Raw genomic sequence first — 20,649 nt, forward strand, 5'->3', positions numbered from 1 at the left:
TTCTTCTCTCTCTCTCTCTCTCTCTCTCTCTCTCTCTCTCTCTCACTGGGCTCTTGGGACTCCTGTTGCAGGGAGATGCACTCCTCTGTGCCCACGTGGATCATGGCCATGTTGGACCATACAATGGACTAATGGATTTTAATTAGCTTGGATGCTGAACTACACCTGGTTGCACCATGGAGCAGACACTCTGGGCACTGGTCTTGCTTTTGACACTGCTGGAACCCCAGCTGCACTTTTTCCAGGACTGGCTAAGGGGCAAGGAACTTTGGAACCCAAGCAATGTAACTTCATGCAAATAAAGCCTTTTTCCACATCCCATGATCCCTTGGGGGCTTCTGAGAGCTCTTATTTCAGCAGTACCCCGAGCACCTCCACCTCGCTCCCACGAGCGATGGGGAAGTTTGATTCCCTGGTAACAGTTATACAGCCTCTAGAGGCCCAGTGCATGAATTCGTGCACCAGTGGGGTCCCTCGGCCTGGCCTGTGGGATCGGGCCAAAACCAGCTCTTTGACATCCCACAAGGGGTCCCGGATTACGAGAGGGCACAGACCAGGCTGAGGGACCCCACCGGTGCACAGTTGGAGCAGGGGAGGGATGTGGGAGGTTGGCCAGCCAGGGAGGGACCACAGGAGGGCTCCAGGGTGTGTCCATCCTGATCTGCCAGATGCCGGCAGCAAACTAACCTATTGGTCGGAGCGTCTGCTCCCTGGTGGTCAGTGCACATCATAGTGAGCAGTTGAGTGGCCTTAGCATATCATTAGCATATTATGCTTTGATTGGTTGAATGGATGACCAGATGACCAGACACTTAGCACATTAGGCTTTTATTATATAGGATAACCACTATCCATAGCCATAATGCTTTTCATCTAGTAGGTCTGAACCTCTATGTCTATTAAACAATAACCCAATTCTTCCCACACACACCTCGGCCCTGGCACTTTCTGTCTTTATGATTTTTAGCTACTTTAAGAACCTTGTATGAGTGAATCATACAGCATTTGTCTTTTGTGACTGGCTTTTTTCACTTAGTATAATGTTCGCAAAATTCATCCATGTTATAGCATATTGCAGAATTTTCTTTCTTTTAAGGCTGAATAATATTCCATTGTATACATATATCATATTTTGATAATCCATTCATTGGTCAAGTTGGGTTGCTTCCATGTTTTAGCTGTTGTGAATAATGCTACTATGAACAGGTATAGAAATGTTGGCGGTGGGGGTAACAACACCAGGTGTAGACTGGTGGGGTCAGACGGGACCTGGGTCAGCAACATCAGTACTTGAGTTCTGGCTGGGAAAGAATTCAGAGCCAAGACTCAAACTATAAGAGAACATTTACTTAGAAAAATCACAGAGGTGGACGAAGTGAGTGATAGAAGAAATGGGTTTAGGAAACAAGTTACAGAAGCAAAAGGAGGGCTCTTGGAGCTTAAAAGTGAGGAAGGTAAAGGGGACATGCCAGGGGGAATGGGAAGGGAGGGGAGGAAGAGAAAGGCAGGGGTGTGCTCCAGGGAAGGAGAGCACGCTAAGTCCTGAGTCCTAATGGTTTTAAGGGTGTAGATTTTAGGGGAAGTCCCAGGGGAAGATTTCAATAGAATATTCAGCAGATTTCCAGATGTGCCCTTTCAGGGTTGTGGTCTCCACTGATTGGTGCCAAGGTAGGGGGCCATTATTCAGTGCCGCTGGTCCTGAGGTCAGCCTTGGTGTTGCTTGTCTGGTTTTGCTGCTTTTCTGAGCCTGGAGCTGAAATACAACTGAGGCCAGGATGTTATCTCTAGGGAGTAAAGGTCAGGGGATCTAAACGGATTGACCATCAATATGCTAGAGGAGGAAGGGTCACACTGGACTTGTCTCCCTGGTGATCTTCTGTACCTGTCCCATCGTCCTTGTTCTTACTCTGCTCATCTCTGTAGAGCTGCCTACCACAGAAGTATCTCCTTGAGATCCTGCTTTCAAAGAGACAGTGGAAGTGGAATTGCTGGGTCATATGTAGTCCTATTTTTAAACTTTTTAAAGAACCCTCCATACTGTTTTCCACATTGGCTGTACCATTTTAAATTCCTACCAACAGTGACAAAGTTCCAATATCTTCACATTCTTGCCAGCATTTATTGTTATTTTTTGATAGTAGCCATCATAATGGGTATGAGGTGGTATCTCATTGTAGTTTTGATTTCTGTTTCCCTAATGGTTAGTTGAGCATCTTTTCATGTGCTTATTGGCCATTCATATATCTGCTTTGGGAAAAAAACTTTTCAAATTTTTTGCCCTTTTTCGAGTTGGGCATTCTGTTGTTGTTATTGAATTTTAGGGTTCTCTATTATCCTGGATCTTAACCCCTAATCAGATACATAATTTGAAAATATTTTCTCTCATTCTGTGGATTGCTTTTTATTCTATAGTCAGTATCTTTCTGTGCCCACATTTTTAAATTTTCATGAAGTCCATTTTTCTTTGGTTGCCTGTGCCTTTGGAGTCATATCCAAGAAATTGCTGCCAAATCCAATGTTGTGAAGCTTTTGTCCTGTAATTTCTTCCAAGAATTTTGTTGTGTTAGGACTTACATTTAGGTCCTTGATCCACTTTGAGTTAATTAATTTTTGTATATGGTGTTAGGTAAGGATCCAATTCCATTCTTTTGCATGTGTATATCCAGTTTTCTCAGCCCCATTTGTTGAAAAAAAAAAAACCACCCAAAACTGTCCTTTCTCCTATTGAATGGTCTTGGCAGCCTCCATAAGTAGCATTTGACTATAAATGAGAGGGTGTATTCTAGGCTCTCTATTCTATTCTATTGGTCTGTATGTCTGTCTTTATGCCAGTACCACACTGTTTTGATTACTGTAGCTTTGTAATGCATTTTGAAATCAGGAAGTGTATACCCTCCAGTTTTGTTCTTTTTTCAAGTTTGTTTTGGCTCTTCAAGGCCTCTTGAGATTCCATATGAATTTTAGAATTTTTTTTTTTTTTTTAGTTCTGCAAAAAGGTCCTTGGGAATTTGATAGGGATTGCATTAATTCTATTGATTGCTTTGGGTAATATTGACACTTAACAATATATCTTACAACCCATGAACATGGGATGTGTTTCCAATTATTTATGTTTTCTTTAATTTTCTTCATCAGTGTTTTGTAGTTTCCATTGTTAAAGTCTTTCACTTTGGTTAATCCTAAGCATTTTATTATTTTTATGCTATTATAAATGGATTGTTTTTATAATTTTCTTTTCAGAATGTTCATTGTGTATCTGTTGAGATTTTTAATTGCATAAAATATATACATCAAATTGGGGAGAATTAATATCATTTTTATTCATAGACTCACCATCCCAGGTTGCTGAACCCAAGAAACTATATCACCCAGGGTCACTTGTCCGTTGGGATCCTAATGGATTGAGCCCGCCAGTGAGGTCAGGTTATTTTTACTGCTCCCTTCTCTATTTCTACACAGGGTTCTGACAGTAGTTGTATTCCCTCTGAGACTAGAACTCCCACAGGGCAGCCTCTCTCCATGGTGACTTAATTGGACTCCTAGCTTAACTTTCTCTTTATATCTCTGTCCTTTGGCCTTACATATAATAATGGGTCCCCAATGTTGCTAGTCTGAGTGCTGTACTATTCATTGTTGAGGCCCCTAATTCCTCCCATATCTTTGTAAGTAGTTCTTTCGATACAATCTCTTCATTTTAACTATCTAGGATGAATTCTGTTTTATGCTAGGATCCTAACAGACACAGTGTCATATTTTTTAAGTTACATTTTCTCATTTCATTGTTGATATATCCTCTAACTCTACTGTCAATGTTATAACATGTATCTTTCGATTCTTTGGAGTTTTCTGTGCTACCAACCATATCATCTGCAACTAAAGACAATTTACTTTTTCTATACATATGCCTTTAATTTCCCTTTCTTGTCCTATTGCAATATCTAGGCTCTTAAGTACAATGCTGAATGGTAGTGGAAATAGGAGACTGCTTTTAAGGTTTCCTCATGGAATCTGGCCACTTTTACTTATTTTTTGTTATTATAATTCAGCTACTTTATTTCTGTTTTTAAAATTTATCTTTATTATGAAAGTATTACAGATGCCCCCATTCTTTTTCCCCATTGACCCCTCCCAGCCTGCACCCGTCCCCTACCCCAGGTCTTCACCATAATAATTAACAAATGACAAGTGCTGGCGAGGATGTGGAGAAAAGGGAATCCTAGTACACTGCTGATGGGAATGCGGATTGGTGTAGCCACTATGGAAACCTTTATGGCTTTTCCTCAAAAAATTAAATGTGGAACTGCCATTTGACCCAGTGATCCTACTTCTAGGAATATATCCTACCAACCCTGAAACAGTAATCAGAAATAATATATGCACCCCTATGTTCATAGCAGCACAATTTCTAAGATCTGGAAATAGCCCAAGTGCCCATCAGTAGATGAGTGGATAAAAAAGCTGTGGTACATTTACACCATGGAATACCATGGAGTAGTAAAAAATAAGGATCTCTTACCCTTTGAGACAGAATGGAGGGACCTGGAGAGTATTATGCTAAGTGAAATAAGCCAGTCAGAGAAAGACAAGTATCACATGATCTCACTCATATGTGGACTCTAATGAACAAAATAAACTTATGAACAAAATAGATCCAGAGACATAGAAGCATGGTAACTGCTTCTATGCAGTTACCAGTTTCCCTGGTAACTCTGAGGGAAGGGGGTGGGTGGGAAGAGATTAACCAAAGAATGTATATGCATATATGCATAACCCATGGATGCAGGGAGATTTTTAAACTGCTGCTGCAATTTCTTGAGTAGTTACTACACTATTCAAATTCTCTACCTCTTTTGGAGTCAGTTTTGGTAGATACTTTTTGTGTGCAATCAATCAGTACCTATTATTTATTTTTTTAAAGCAAATTAGTGAAGAAAAGATCAGAAACATTTGATTCACTTATGTATTTGTGAATGAAAAAAACTTATAATGCAAATTCTGTCATTAAAAAACTTAGGTACAAATTATAACATTATAGATAACCCCTTTTTTGTTTGTTTTGTTTCACATAAAAACCTTAATGAGTCAATTCATTTCAAGAGATCTAAGTATGAGTACTCCAAGAAAATAATACACAAATTGGAGGCATCTTGGCTTTTTTAAAGTATATTTTAATACTTAAAATTGTGTGCATGCTTTAAACAACTAGTTATATTTCAAAAATGAGAGAATTTAAACATAGTGTATGATCAGCACCAGCATTTAAGTTTCTGACGTTAATATTAGTGCATCACAGCACTAGTAACCATGCTGTACTGAAACATGTTATGATACAGTTGAATCATTAAATATCATACCCCGCATCCCCAGAGTTAATACTGTGAAATTAAGTATTTAAGCATAATCAGTTATGGGCAGCCTCTGTTATAAATTGCTGTTTAGCAATACACAAACTGTCTCAAAGATGAATGCTTACAGGTAGGCATTCCGTTATACCAATAAAATAGCACGTCCTGAAAATATGGGCACATTTTAAGACGATTTTGTTAACCATTAATAGTCCCACAGTAAGAACCCACTTTAAAAGCAAAAGAAAATTTAATCACCTAGTGCAGTGATGGCGAACCTTTTGAGCTCGGCGTGTCAGTGTTTTGAAAAACCCTAACTTAACTCTGGTGCCGTGTCACATATAGAAATTTTTTGATATTTGCAACCATAGTAAAACAAAGATGTATACTTTTGGTATTTATTTGATATATTTAAATGCCATTTAACAAAGAAAAATCAGCCAAGAAAATGAGTTCGCGTGTCACCTGGGACACGCGTGTCATAGGTTCGCCATCACTGATCTAGTGGATGATTGATTCAACATAGTTCCCGGGGAACAGACCAGTCACTCGATTGCAGACTCCTTCATACCAGCCGCCGTCATTCTTTATTGCATAACTGATTGCACCCTCCATAAATGATCGCTCATCATCCTTGTCTTTCATATCACATATTGCCACAACTTTCTCAGTCTAATTCTTGGGTGATTATACTGAACTACTGCGGCCTCCTTGCCTTCATGACCCACTGGAGGTGGTGGTAGTGGAATGTAATCTGGTGGAGGGGGTGGTGGTGGAGTTGGACTATCAGCAACCGATCCAGTGGCGGGTGGCGAAGATGTAGGCATGGCAGAGGGAATGCCAGTACTGCCGGTGCCACTGCTTTCTCAGCTGCCACTTCTCCCACCACTTTCACTGTGTGTCCTCAGTCTCTGGCTTAGGGAAGCTGTCCTGCCTAAGCCGCGCTGACCTCCATGCCTAGCAGGACTTGCCATGTAGTCATTCACTAGGAACTGCTGGGAGTTTAACAGGTTCCAGGGTTTTGTAAGGAGTGTTCCTTCCCGCATTCCCTGGCCTGAATGGGAGGACTTGTCTCAGCTGTGCACCAGTTCTTGCAGGCTGACTGTGTCCGTGCTTGACACCATGGCCCTCATCATCCAGAAATGTATAGTCCATAGGTTTCCGAATACACCTGACAAGGTGTTTCATATTTGCAGGTGCTATTATTTTGTGAGTTCTTTTTTTGTTTTGTTTTGTTTTGTTTTGTTTTGTTTTGTTAATCCTCACTGGAAGATGTTTTTCCCCATTGATATTTTAGAGAGGGTGGAAGGGAAGGTGTGTGTGTGTGTGTGTGTGGAGAGAGAGAGAGAGAGAGAGAGGAAACATCAATGAGAGAGACACATTGATTGGTTGCCTCCCTCACACATCTGATGGGGGCTGGAGATTGAAACTGCAACCCAGGTGCATGCCCTTGACCGGGATGGAACCCATGACCAGGATGGAACCCATGACCCTCCAGTGCACAGGCCGACGCTCTAACCACTGGGCACACTGGCCCAGACAATTTTGTGAGTTTTTGATGTATTCTTATTTGTTGTCAAAATACCAGTCTCTCTTCAAGCCTCTTTTTCTTTATGAATGTCCACCGTCCTTGAGATACGATTGATGGAAGACTCATTTTCCGAGGCTGAGAGCCTTGGATGTTAGAGCACATTGTTGGCCAATGCATTTATTTGATAAGCAGCACTAGCTAGGGGTTGGGTTGTGTAGGCTTTGCTCTCTTTAAAGCTCTTCTCCTGTCTGTAGACTGTATGTAGCTGTTTTCACAGTAGTCTGCCACCCGGGTCAGGTTCTGGTACCTCTCCATTAGTGCCCTCTTCCCAGATGGCATCTCCTCCTCTGGTAACATCTGCAGCTCTGTCATTGCTTCCTCGGGTGTTAAAGAGACAGGCAGTAAGGTCTCAGAGGTTCCCAGCACCTTACAGCCCAGATACAAACTGCCTACCACCCTCCTGCCTGCCAGATTAAAAATATTTTTTTAATTGATTTCAGAGGGAAAGGGAGAGGAGGAGAAAGACACATCAATGATGAGAGAGAATCATCCATTGGTTGCCTCCTGCATGAGGATGGAGCCTGCAACCTGGGCACGTGCCCTGGCCAGGAATCGAACCATGACCTCTTGGTTCATAGACTGACACTCAACCACTGAGCCACACCAGTTGGGTTAAATTTTTATTTTAAACATTTGTTATTTCTTATTTCAAATTTATTGATATGAAATTATTGGTAATATTTTCTTGTCTTTTTAGTCTCAGTTTTACTAGCAATTTTGTAACTTTTTTTCTTAATGTAGTTTATTTGTGTTTTACCTCTTCTTTTTTCTTAAATCTTACTAGAGGTTTGTTTGTTGTGCTAGTTTTGGATTTGTTGAACCTCTTATGGTATATTTGTGTTCTATTTTATTATTTCTGTTTCTATCCTGGCATAGCCTATCACTTTTATAACATTTAGATCTAAATATTAATTTTATTCTGATTTGTTCTTTCATTCACAAAATATGTGGAAGTAGTGCTTTTAACTTCCAAATATATGAGGATTTTTCATTTACATTTTCATTATTAAATTATAATTTAAGTATATGGTAGTCAGAGAATATAGCTACATGATAATCATTTAGAATTTATTGAGACTTTATGATCTAGTGTATTGGCAGTTTTTGTAAATGTTCTACTTGTGCTTGAGGGGAATGGTTAATCTTTAATTATTGGATGGAGACATTTATATTTGTCCATTGGCTACAGCTGGGTAATTTTATTGTTCAAACCTCTGGTTATCTTTGCTGGCTTTGTCTGCCGGTAATAAGTAAGTGTGTAGATTTGTTCATTTCCCTCAGAGGCCCTATTGCTTTTCATTTTATACATTGTTGAGGTGATTTTATTAGATTCATATGTGATTGGAATTGTTGTCTTCTTCATAAATTGAATCTTTTATCACTATATAGTGGGTTTCTCTCCATAATGATACTTTGGGCCTTAAGATCTATGTATTTTATTTTACCAAAGCTATATCAGCTTGCTTTTAACTATAGTAAGACTTGAATATAAACTTTTTGTGTGTTCTTTTTTTTTAAAAATATTTTTTATTTATTTTTTACAGAGAGGAAGGGAGAGAGATAGAGAGTTAGAAACATCGATGAGAGAGAAACATCGATCAGCTGCCTCCTGCACATCTTCCACTGGGGATGTGCCCGCAACCCAGGTACATGCCCTTGACCGGAATCGAACCTGGGACCTTTCAGTCCGCAGGCCGACGCTCTATCCACCGAGCTAAACCGGTTTCGGCCTTTTTGTGTGTTCTTATCCATTAAGTATATCTCTTATAATAGCACATAGCTGTTACTTTTGTTTTTGTTAAATCAAATTTGATAATCTCTGACTCTTAACGGGTAACTCACCAGTTATTTTAGTTACCTTTATTGTAATTAATGAAATATTTGGACTTTTTTTCTACAGTCTTTTATCTGTCATATATTTAATATGTGTTTTTCTCTTCCTTTTTGGTTTTTAAAATAAATGATTCCTCCTTCTTCCTATCAAGACAAGAACTTTAACCCAGTTGTTTGCCCTTGATTTTGCCAACCCCTCACCTCCAATGATTGTTGATATTTTCTAGAACTTTCTCATGGGTTATTATGAATAGTCTTCCCGTGTGTCTCTCCTAAGTCCACTATCTGTCATTTAAGATAACAACAAACTGTACCAAGGTATTTGATCATCCATAATTGTTGTAGCATCTTCTGAATTTATTTTTTATCTTATTTATTTCCTCTAACAGTTTTTCGATGTGGGTCTAATGGTGAATCTAATTTTGATAGTAAATCTGATTAGATCTGGCCAGTCAGGCAGTTTTTATAATGTTTTAAAGTAGCCGAGTAGTAGTTTAAAATGTTATTTGGGTGCATATACAATTTTGGGCTCAGGGTTCACCCCTTTATTATGTTAAGAATGTCCCTGCATTGTCTCCTTACACCAGTATGCTATTGGGAAAAGTCTGGTGTCAGTCTGCTCCTTGCTGTTGGCAGGTGATATGTTCTCTTCCCCTAGAAGTTAGTATAATGTTTTCTTTGACCTGGTTTTATTAAATTTTACTCTATGTCTAAAATAGGCTGTTCCTTGTCTGTTCTGTTTGCATTCCATGAAAGTGTTCTTTCAGCACTAAGCCATCCGTTTTAAATATGGGGGACATTTTCTCCATTATTTCCTTCTCTCCAGTTTGATCATTTTTCCTGGAACCTCTGTTGTCTGGATGTTGCCCCTTCTGTTTATAGCCTCCACAGCTCTTAACTTATATTTTGATTTTTTAATCTCTTCCTCATGTTTTCTGGGAGAGCTCTTTAATCTTACTTCCTAACTTGCCAGTATTTCCCATGTCTGTACCACTGTCCATCTTATTTCTTAGGTTCCTTATTTTACAATTATGTTCTTACTTAATATTTCCCCCTTGTTTTTTACAATGAAAAGTTTTGTTTTATATTATAAATATCCTTTTTTAAACTGTATTTATTATGTCTATTTTATTTGCTTGATTTATCTGTTTTAATCTCATTTCTTCTATTGGTATATATTTTAGATTTTTTTTTGGAGGTACTTGTTATAGTTCTCAAGGGATTCCTTAGTTTAGCTTGTAAGTTTGCTCCCCTAGAATATTAGCTATTCTGTATGACACTAGAAACACTCAATATACATCGCAATTTTCAAGAAAGGAGATGCCAAGGAGTGCAGTAACCATAGGACCACTGCTGTAATGTCCTAAGCAAGAAAAGTGATGCTCAAGGTGATGCGACGAAGGCCTCTACCTCACACGGAGCAAGAAATGCCAGATGTTCAAACTGGATTCTGAAAAGGAAGAGGCACTTGAGATCTCAGTGTGAACATTGGTTGGATATGGGAGAGCTCCAGGGAATTTCAGGTTTTACAAACTACAGTAAAGCCTTCAATTATGTGGATCTTGAAAAGCTCTGGGTTGCTCTGGAAGAACTGGGCGCGTCCCAGCATTTGATTTTCCTGAAGCATAACCTGTGTTGTAGACAGGAAGCTACTGTCAGGATAGAATGCAGAGAGACAGAATGGTTTGCTGTCGGCAAAGGTGCCAGACGACGGTGCATTTTATCTCTCTCTTTGCTTCATCTGTACACATACTGTACATACAAAAAACTAGGCTAGACTAAACTCAGAGGAAGAAGGAGTGAAAATTGTTGGAAGAAATATCAATAAGCTAAGATATGCAGATGACACCCTCTTACTTGCAGCACGTACCAATGATTTGAAACAACTTCTGATGAAAGTGGAAGAAGAAAGTGCCAAATCAGGACTTTATTTGAACACCAAGAAGACAAAAATCATGACCATAGAAGTACACAACTTTAGCATAGACAAAGGAGACATTGAAATTGTTTAAGGTTTCACTTACCATGGTTCAGCATCGAGTCAAATGGAGACTGCAGCCAAGAAATCAAGAGAAGGCTGAGACTCACTAGGGCCGTGAAAGAATTAGGAAAGATCTTCAAGGGCAACGATGTGTCACAGAGAACAAGGCTAAGATCATCCACACCCTCATATTCCCAGTTGCTAAGTATGGATGCAAAAGTTGGACAGTGAAGAAGGCTGATAGGGGAAAATACTGATTCATTTGAAAGATGGAGCTGGAGAGCTTCACAGGTACCGCAGACCCCCAGGAAGAGGAACAAGTGGGTCCAAGAGCACATTAAACCTGAAACATCACTGGAGGCAAAAAATGACAAAGTGGACACTCTTCTACTATGTCTGTTCTTTGGAAAAGACAGTGATGCTGGGGAAAATAGGAGGCAGCAGGAAAGGAGGAAGACCAAACCTGAGATGGGCTGACTTCATAACAGCAGCCATGGGCCTGCATCTGCAGGAACGGAGCAGGGCTGTTGAGGGCAGGATATGGGTGTCAGTCATTCATGGCGTCATCAGGAGTCAGATTGACTCAGTGGCACATCACACACATGACACTGCTTCATGGAAAAAGGGGTAAGGCCAGAGTTTAGTTTTTGGTAGGCAGCTCAAGATCCCAGACTGTCTCCGTTGTTCACTCGTGTTTGTCTCCCCCTGAATGACCAGCACGGCTGTGTGCTGCGCAGCTCCAGGTCATACTGCTCATTTGGCTTATGAGAGTGGCACCTGGACTTAGGGAACATGGCAGTCCTGTGGGTCTTCACCTTCAAACCTCAGGGAGAAGCAGGTTTGGAAGGAGCCCTGGGACTTTGGCAGGCGGAGGAATGAATGCAGGAGGTTGGTAGGTCCCCACCTGTGTCTTCAGCTCCTCCTCTAGTGGGACTTGGGCAGCTCTCCCGGATTTACCACCAGTGGCTGCTGAGCTAGTTCTGGGGCGCATGCCACTGATTTCTTCAGTAAGGGGACAAGCAGTGGTTGTTCTGAGGCATCAGTGGGTGAGGGCAAGAAGGGAGTTGAACTGCCTTGCTTACCATTATTGCTGACATTCTCTGCCGGCACCTTCAACCCAGGCTACAGCTCCCCTCCCCCACATCCCCACATACTAGTTCAGAAAACCAGTCCGTCTTCCTATGAGTTTTCTAGATTTTCTTTAGTTAATATCCCAGATTCTGTGTTTCTCCAGAATATATGAAAGTGAGAGGAAGAGAAAGAGAAACAACAATGTGAGAAAGAAACATTGATAGGTTTCCTCCTGCACCCACCCCGATCCACAACCAGGGGGATGGCGCTCAACCAACTAAGCCACACCAGCCAGGGCGATAGCTCACTATTATTTTGTTCTTCACTCCACTTGAAGAATTTTTCCTGATTTACTTTCCTATTACAACAGTAATACATATTTATTTTAGGTAAGCAAAAACAATATATAACTACTACTCAGTTGTAACCACTGTCAACATTTTGGTGTTTTATTTAGTTTTAAACTACTGGATGTTGTTGTTTTATATGTAACCCCTCCCCCCTCCATAACAGCTGATATTCAATATTATTTTATGTTAGTTTCAGGCTACAGCATAGTGGTTAGACAATTACATAACTTATGATCCCCCGACACCATACATAGTTATTATAATATTATTGACTGAATGTATTCCATATGCTGTACTTTACATCCTCATGACTAGTATTTTGTAACTACCGATTGTACTTCTTAATCTCTTCACCTTTTTCACCTAGCCACCCAACCCTCTTCCAGTCTGGCAACTACCGTCTGTTCTCTGTATCTGAGTCTTTTTCTGTTTTGTTGAGCATGTATTTTGTTCTTTAGAATCCATATATAAGGGAAATCCGATTAACTGCTGTTTTTAACCTGCTCTCTGAACTTAATATAGCATGTGTATCTCCCAACAGCCGAACATATTATTCTGAAGAGTCATTTTTGTTTGCATAATATTCCATCATCTAAACAAAGCATAATTTAGCCAGTTTTCTATTGTTGGGTATCAGAATGATTTCCAGCTGTCTTTTACTATGCACTGTTGTCTACTAAACATCTTCGTACTAAATATTGTTCACATCTATAATTATTTCCTTAGGTAAATTCTTAGACTTAGAACTTCAGGTCCAATGCTTTACCATACATGTCTCTCCAGAAAGGTGGTATAATATTAGCCTTATACCCGGAACATGTGCACTTCTGCACAGCCCTCCCCAAACTGATGCTTAAATGTGTCATCTTCTGCTGCCTTTTGTGCAATCTTTTCCCCAGTTTTCATCTGGGCACTTCACTCCTGGCTTCTGCTCTCATGCAGAGATAAGCTGATTCTTCACCAAGATTCATGCATTCTAGTGGTTTGAAATAAATTTTATCTACAGACAAGTAAATGTAAAAATCACCTATAATAATACTACTGATCAAAGATAACCATGGTGGACATTTTGACACAGTATCCTTTCTCTAGATTTTATTGGATTTAAATGTCAGTAGGTTGGGGTTTTTTTTATTCTTGTTCTTTTGTGTACATTCTGGGAGAATTGTGTTGTACTCCAGTTTGCTCATTTGCTCTTCATATGTGTCCATTCTGCTTTCTCATTAAGTTTTTTTCTTTCTATACTATATATTTTACAACTATATATATATAAGATATATTCATTATGGAAAGTTAGAATATATATATTCTAACTTTCCATAATGAATATATCTTTCTATAACTATATATACTTTATTTTTAAGAGTTCTAATAAGTTATTTTTCTCATTTCAGAATGTAGTATTTAACTCCTGGAGGATATTAATTTTGATTTTTTTGTATTAAAATATAGTTGACATATAACATTGTATTAGTTGCAGGTGTACATTATAATGAATTGATATTTTTACATATTGCAAAGTGGTCACCACAATAAGTGAGGTTAATATACATCACCACACATAGTTATATTTTCTTTTCTTGTGATGAGAACTTTTAAGATCTACTGTCTTAGCAATTTTCAAATATACAATATATTATTACTAACTATTCTCACCATGCTGTACATAACAGCCTCTGGATTTTGTGTTATAACTGGACGTTTATACCTTTGTACTGCCTTTATTCATTTCACTCACCCACTATACCACCCACCTCTGGCAATCACCAACCTATTTTCTGTATCTGAGTTTGGGTGTTGTTTTTTTAAGATTCTATATATAAGTGAGATCATATCACTTTCTCTGTCTGATTTATTTCACTTAGCATAATGCCTTCAAGATCCATCTATATAAAAAATGGCAAGATTTTATTTTTATGGCTGAATAATATCCCATTATGTGTAGTGTGACATTTTCTTTATCCATTCATTCACCGATGGACAAATAGGTGACTTCCATGTCTTGGTGCATTTTAAATAATGCTGTAATGAACAGCATTTGATGTAGTCCTGCTTTTTTTCTTTTTTCTTTTGTTGCCTTTGCTTTTGGTGTCAGATCCAAAAATTCATCACCAAGACTAATGTCAAGAAGTTTACTGACTATGTTTTCCTTCTAGGAGTTTTATCATTTCCTATTAAGTCTTCATTCCATTTTGAGTTAATCTTTTTGCATGCTGTCATATAGTGGTCCAGTTTTATTCATTTGTATGTGGCTGTGCCGTTTTCCCTATACCATTTATTGGAGAGACTATCCTTTTCCCATTGTATAGTCTTGGCTCCTTTGCTTTAAATTAATTAAACATATATGTGTGGGTTTATTTCTGGGCTGTTGATTCTGTTCCATTGATCTATGTGTTTGTTTTTATGTCAGTACTATACTGTTTTGATTGCTACAGCTTTGTAATATAATTTGAAATCAGTAAGCGTGATGTCTCCAGCTTTGTTCTTCTTTCTCAAGATTGCTTTGGGTATGTGGCATCTTTTGTGGGTCTATACCAACTTTAGAATTGTTTGTTCTATTTCTGTGAAAAATAACGTTGGAATTTTGATAGGGATCACATTGAATTGCTTTAAGTGTCGAAGTTCTTGTTCCAGCATCTAGAAGGGTTCAGCAATCTGGCGAAGGGACTGTGTGTAACTTAAGTTGCAGGTTCAGCCCTGCTGTCATGCTGGAATTGGCTTCCGGCATTTAAGTAGCATGGAAATTTTCAAAATACTAATTCTTTCAGTCCATGAGCACAGGATAGCTTTCCTCTTATTTGTGTCTTCTTCGATTTCTTTTATCCGTGGCTCATAGTAGTCAGTGTAAAAGTCTTTCACTTGCTTGGTTAAATTGTTTCCTAGGTATTTTTATTCTTTTTGATGCAATTGTAATTGGGGTTGTTTTCTTAATTTATCTTTCTGATAGTTTATTATTAGTGTATATGCAACATATTTTTGTATACTGACTTTGTACCCTGCAGCTTCACTGATTTGTCTATTAGTTCTAACAGTTTTTAGGTGGAGTCTTTAGGGCTTTCTATATTTTATATTATGTCATCTGCAAATAGTGACAGTTTTCTTTTTCCTTTCTGATTTAAGTGCCTTTTGTTTGTTTGTTTGTTTTTTCCTTGCCTAATTGCTCTGGCTAGGAATTCTAATGTTGAATAAAAGTGGCAGGGGTGGGCATCCTTGTCTGTTCCCAGTCTCACAGGAAAAACTTTGAGCTTTTCACCATTGAGTATGATGTTAGCTGTGGGCTTATCATATATGGCCTTTATTATGTTGAGCAATGTTCCTTTTATACCCCTTTGTTGAGAGTTTTATCATGAATGTATGATGAATTTTGTCAAATGCTTTTTCTGCACCTATCGAGATGACTGTATGTATTTCATCCTTCATTTTGCTAATGCTGGTATATCACATTGATTGATTTGTGGGTGTTAAACTATCCTTGCATCCTGGAATAAATCCCACTTTATTATGGTATACAGTATGACCCTTTCAATGTATTGTTGAATTTGTTTTGCTAATATTTTTGAGAATTTTTGCATCTATGTTCATCTAACTCTGAATTTTAAAAGAATCATCATCTGTTATCTCGTTCATGTCTCCTTTTATTTCTCTATTTGTGAAATTTGTGTTTCTTTCTCAGTATTGTCTTTACTTTTTTCCTTCTTATTGACTTTATTGGGGTGACACTAGTTAACACAGTTGTGCAGGTTTCAGGTGCATGATTCTGTAACGCATCCTCTGTACACTGTATTGTGTGTTCACCACCCCAAGTCAAGTCTCTGTCCATCACCATTTATCACCTCTATACCCTCATCCACCTCCCCCTACCTGCTTCCCTGTAGCAGTCACCACACTGTTGTTCTTGTCCATGAGTTTTTTCTCTTTTCCCCCCATTTTTTTGCTCTGTCTTTCCATCCCTCCCACCATTGTCCCACCACCGACTGCTGTCAGCCTGCATTCTATGAGTCTGTCCCTATTTTGCTTGTTAGTTCAAAATGTTTGCTTATTCTCGACTGTACTCATCTCAGTTCCCAAGGCCTCTGCTGGCCTGGCTGCCAGGGTTGTTTCTGTTTATGCTGGTTGCCCCTGAGGTTGCGGACAGGGGCATGAGGACCTGCTAGTCTTCTGGGCCTCAGGGTTCCCGTGTCTCCTGACCATCAGCAGCTACTCTGGGCTTCCCCCACCCCCTTAGGCTGCCTTAAATGCTCTAGCCTTGGGTAAAAGCTGCTGCCTTCTCCCTGATCCTAGAGGTGAGAGGGAGGCCAATTTGCCCAACTTGTCCAACTCGTCCAAATAGAATTCCCCAGAAAGGCAACCTCCCTGCCATAACCAAGGACCCTTCTTCTCCTTGTCTGTGTGACTGCTAAGTGTGGTGCATGCCAGTCACGCTCCCACTTCGTATAGAACCTTCTCCTATGTGTGCTTGGGCTGTGGTCTCCTCGAGCCATCTGGTCCCCCTCTGCTTTCTGTCTTTCAGTATTTCTCCACCATTATGGGCCATTGAACACATTCTTTCTTGCCTCTCAGTGCTATTATGGGTGTGTGTTGTTGTTTTAAATCCTTCTGTTGTTTCTGGAGATTTTTGGTGGAATGGAGGAGTCAACAGACTAGAGTATCAGGACCTGTGAGTCAGTTATTAAGAGCATAGTTCTGGAGTCAAATACACATGGATTTGGCTCTCAGCTCTTCCTCTTACTAGCTGTGTGCTTTGTCACTTTCTTACTCCTCTGAGCCTTTCTTCTCTTACCTTTGAAATGGGATCGTTATTGTCGTGACACTTCAATGAGCTCAGGCACCCAAGCCGTCAGCAGAGCCTCTTGCAGAGTGAACCACTCAGTGTTTAACCTTTTGGTTCGTTTTATCATTGTTTTTATTCTTGTTTCTGATTAAGCTGAGCCTGGTTAGTTGAGGTCCATCCATGTTACTTGGACTCGCCCTCTCCTGGCCTCACCAAGAACAAGTAGGCTGATGCTTCCTCCTCTCTTCCTACAGCCCAGCTCCATCGGCTGGAGGGGCTGAGGACCATCGGCGTCACCACCAACGGCATTAACCTCGCCCGGCTGCTGCCTCAGCTCCAGAAAGCGGGTCTCAGTGCCATCAACATCAGTCTGGACACGCTGGTGCCAGCCAAGTTTGAGTTCATCGTCCGCAGGAAAGGTGACCATGCAGCTCCCAATGGAGGTGCCCTCCGAGGCCCTGGAGCTGGGGCTGGGGCCAGTGACCTGGGCTCTCTCTCACCCTTGGTGTCTTGGCTAAGGATAATCCTGGCTTCACCCCTCACCCTCTCTAAATGCCCCTCGTCTTTGTAGCTACAGCCCTGAAGGCCTTTGGGGGTCAGATGCTAAGAGCTATGGTGACCAACCTCCCTGTGCTCTGTCCCCCGTTTGCTCATGACTGGGCTGAATTGGTTGCCCTGTGATGAGTTCTGCAGAAATGTGGGGCCACCCAGGGTGGAAGCAGCAGCCCTGAGGTGCCAGGGTCAGGGCCAGCACTACCAGGCGGGGGTCCCTCAGCAGCCCCCAAGGGTGCTCCCTGTGCCCATCCTGGATGTAAGCCTCTCCCGTCACCCCTGCAGCAGGGACTCCCACAGCCTCCTCCCACTGGGCTTCATCGGGGAGGGCAGGGCGAGAGGGAGACCTGCCACAGTCCCTGTGGTCTCGGGCCGTGGGCTGCACATTGGGACAGAGGTTCTGGCCTCTCCCTGTGCCTCCCTGCTTACAGCCCTCGGTGGGCTGAAGTGCTCGCGGGGCCTCGCCCTCCGTGAAGCCCGCTCCATGCCCTGGGAGGGGACAGACACACAGGACATTGCCCTGCAGGACAGGCTACTGAAGAGGTGTGAGGCCACTAGGTTTGTGGTGTCCATTGAAGTGCCAGCGAGGGAAGGAAAGCTGCTGCACATTCCTCCCCTTGCCCTCCCTCACCGGGCCCGTCCAGAAAGGCTGCAGGGACAGCATGAAGGCCATTCCGAGGCCACCCGCCCTCAGCTGACATCCTGGCTGGGAATCCCATGTGATCTGCAAACTCTGCGGGCTGTGGGCGGGTGAGACCGGCAGGCAGTGGGTGCAGGAGTGAGCTGAGGGGGGCTCAGGGGAGTGAGGGGAAGACAGGCCAGCCTGGGTAAGCACAGAGACAGGTGAGAACCACATGCATGGGAATCGCTCACCAGCCCTGACACAGCTGCGCCCAGCAGGTGCTAGTGAGAGCATGTAGATTATATGAACGGACAGGCTGTTGGGGAGAAAGCCTGGATACGGGGCCAGGAGCCTGTGTTCTGAGATGTGGTGTGCAGCAGCCGGCAGGGCCCTGCTTCTCTGGGCCTCGGTTCCCTCTCAGGACCGAGAAGGCCCCTCAGGTCTGCGTTGCACACTACAGCCCAGGGGTCAGGCCCAGCCCCTGCCTGCTTTTAACGGCCTGGGAACCAAGAATGGGCTTACAGGGAACATTTGCAATCAGTTTAATGATAGGCAGCATTGACTAGGAACCCCAACCAAGCAAACTATTATCCTTGTAAAAACAATTTCTTCCATCCCATACGTGGACCTGTATTACCAAAAACTATTCTCAATTATTATCATATTCTGAATTGCGTCAATGAAATCTTTATGGCATACACGTACATAATAGCCTCAATTTTGCCTCTTGGCCTGCAAAACCTAGAATATTTACGATCTGGCCCTTTACAGAAAATGCTTGTTGGCCAGGCCTCAGTGGTCCCAGAGATGCCTTACTTCCCAGGGCTGTGAGGGGGAGGCCAGGGAGAGGGAGGAGTTCCTGACCGTTTCTCTTCCTCCCACAGGCTTCCACAAGGTCATGGAGGGCATCCACAAGGCCATCGAGCTGGGCTACAGCCCCGTGAAGGTGAGGGCGGGCCACTGCTCTGTCCCTCCACCCTGGCTTGGTCTTTCCCTGTCAGCTCCTGGCCACCACTTGCCTACCCACTGCATCCAGCCCTGCCCCTCTCAACACAAGGGAGGGCAGAACTGTGACCCCCATGGATTCCCCAAACCCAAGGAGAGCTGTGGGGTGAAGGGCAAGGACCGGGACCTCCACTGGAGAACCCAGGCAGGTCCCAGATCCCCAAAGGTCACTCCTGCAAAACAGCCCCGAGGGACAGCGCTCATGGTCCCTTCATCCCGGGCAGGTGAACTGCGTGGTGATGCGCGGCCTGAACGAGGACGAGCTCCTGGACTTTGTGGCCTTGACCGAGGGCCTCCCCTTGGACGTGCGCTTCATAGAGTATATGCCCTTTGACGGTCAGTGATGGGGGTGCGGAGGGAAGAGGAGGCCGGGCCTGCGGGCAGAGCATGGAGCCCCCGTGAAGGGTGTGTGGGGCAGCAAGGTCTGGCTCACGCTGTGGGTGCTGCTGACCTCCGACCCTGCTGTGTGTGTAGAAACTTCTCCAGAGATGGTGGGGAGGGGCCCAGCCGAGCTAGGCTAGGGCTGCATGGGCGTCAGAGGCATAGGCAGGGCCTCCTGACTCCGGGCTGTGGGGGAGGGTGGGCTCCTGCTGTGCTGGACTCGGGAGCCTCCAACCCCCGTACAGGTAACAAGTGGAACGTCAAGAAAATGGTCAGCTACAAGGAGATGCTGGAGACCCTCCGGCAGCAGTGGCCGGAGCTGGAGAAGCTGCCCGAGGAGGAATCCAGCACGGCCAAGGTGGGGGGCAGCCTGGGGCTGGGCGGGGAAGTTCAGGAGAGCTGGCAGGGGCCACGGGAGGTCAGAGAGCAGCGATGTAGGGCGGTGCCAGTTAGCAGGACGCCCTTCAGTGCCAGCACAGCAGCCTCCCTTCTCCCGGATCAAGAGGGTACAGAAGCGCCGGGCGTGGGACAGGGGTAAAGGGACTTGACAGGACACACGCCAGTAAGTGGGGGAGGGGTGCTCGGTCTGCTCCCCTACGGGCCTGCTCTGGCCGCGGTGCTCCGGTCCCCGTATGCTTAGCTGGTCTGCTCGGTGGGCCAGGCACGGGCTGAGCTCGTCCCCACTCGTGTAGCTGAGTCTTCTGTGGTCTGAGGGCCCTGGGCGCTCCCTTCCTAAGGCTTCCCCTAGGGGCCATGGAGTGAGGGCTCAGGTGGGCAGGGAGAGCAGCCTTCTCCGCCCCAGTTCCCACCACTGCCCTTCTCCCTCCTCGCCCAGACCTTTCGCGTCCCTGGCTTCCGAGGCCAGCTCAGCTTCATCACGTCCATGTCTGAGCATTTCTGTGGGACCTGCAACCGGCTGCGCATCACAGCCGACGGGAACCTCAAGGTGAGTGTCTGTACATCCCTCCCACCGGCCCCGAGTGGAGGGGAGACAGCGGGGCACACGGGTGGGGGGTGAAATAGTGTCAGATTTGGGGAGGTCATGGGAGCAGCAGGGGAAGGTGAACTGATGGCGCCCATGGAGCCAGCACCCTGATTTATCCCTTCCCTGTCCTTCTTCCCTTCCTCCCCCCAACCTTCCCCCCTC

General features: G+C 43.1%; 1 protein-coding gene, 1 long non-coding RNA gene and 1 pseudogene across 3 annotated transcripts in view; 1 reads left to right on the top strand and 2 right to left on the bottom strand.

Moving 5' to 3' along the window:
• LOC107184998 overlaps positions 1-18,983 on the bottom strand; it is a 19,620-nt gene extending 637 nt beyond the window's left edge. The window contains exons 1-2 of the long non-coding RNA XR_001515907.1: positions 17,600-18,983; positions 12,473-12,475 (exon numbers count right to left, since the gene is read on the bottom strand). This is a non-coding gene — a long non-coding RNA (uncharacterized LOC107184998). The remainder of the gene's footprint in view (positions 1-12,472; positions 12,476-17,599) is intronic.
• Positions 1-20,649, top strand: part of MOCS1 (molybdenum cofactor synthesis 1) — a 48,673-nt gene that overhangs the window by 22,929 nt on the left and 5,095 nt on the right. For both annotated transcript variants that reach the window (XM_006775875.2, XM_006775876.2), the window contains exons 4-8: positions 17,197-17,361; positions 19,001-19,062; positions 19,346-19,457; positions 19,748-19,860; positions 20,338-20,448. In XM_006775875.2, the coding sequence (XP_006775938.1) occupies positions 17,197-17,361; positions 19,001-19,062; positions 19,346-19,457; positions 19,748-19,860; positions 20,338-20,448 (563 nt within the window). The remainder of the gene's footprint in view (positions 1-17,196; positions 17,362-19,000; positions 19,063-19,345; positions 19,458-19,747; positions 19,861-20,337; positions 20,449-20,649) is intronic.
• LOC102773203 lies at positions 5,847-7,361 on the bottom strand (annotated as a pseudogene).

The sequence above is a fragment of the Myotis davidii genome, unplaced genomic scaffold, assembly GCF_000327345.1.
Source record: "Myotis davidii unplaced genomic scaffold, ASM32734v1 scaffold289, whole genome shotgun sequence".
In the NCBI taxonomy this organism is placed as follows: domain Eukaryota; kingdom Metazoa; phylum Chordata; class Mammalia; order Chiroptera; family Vespertilionidae; genus Myotis; species Myotis davidii.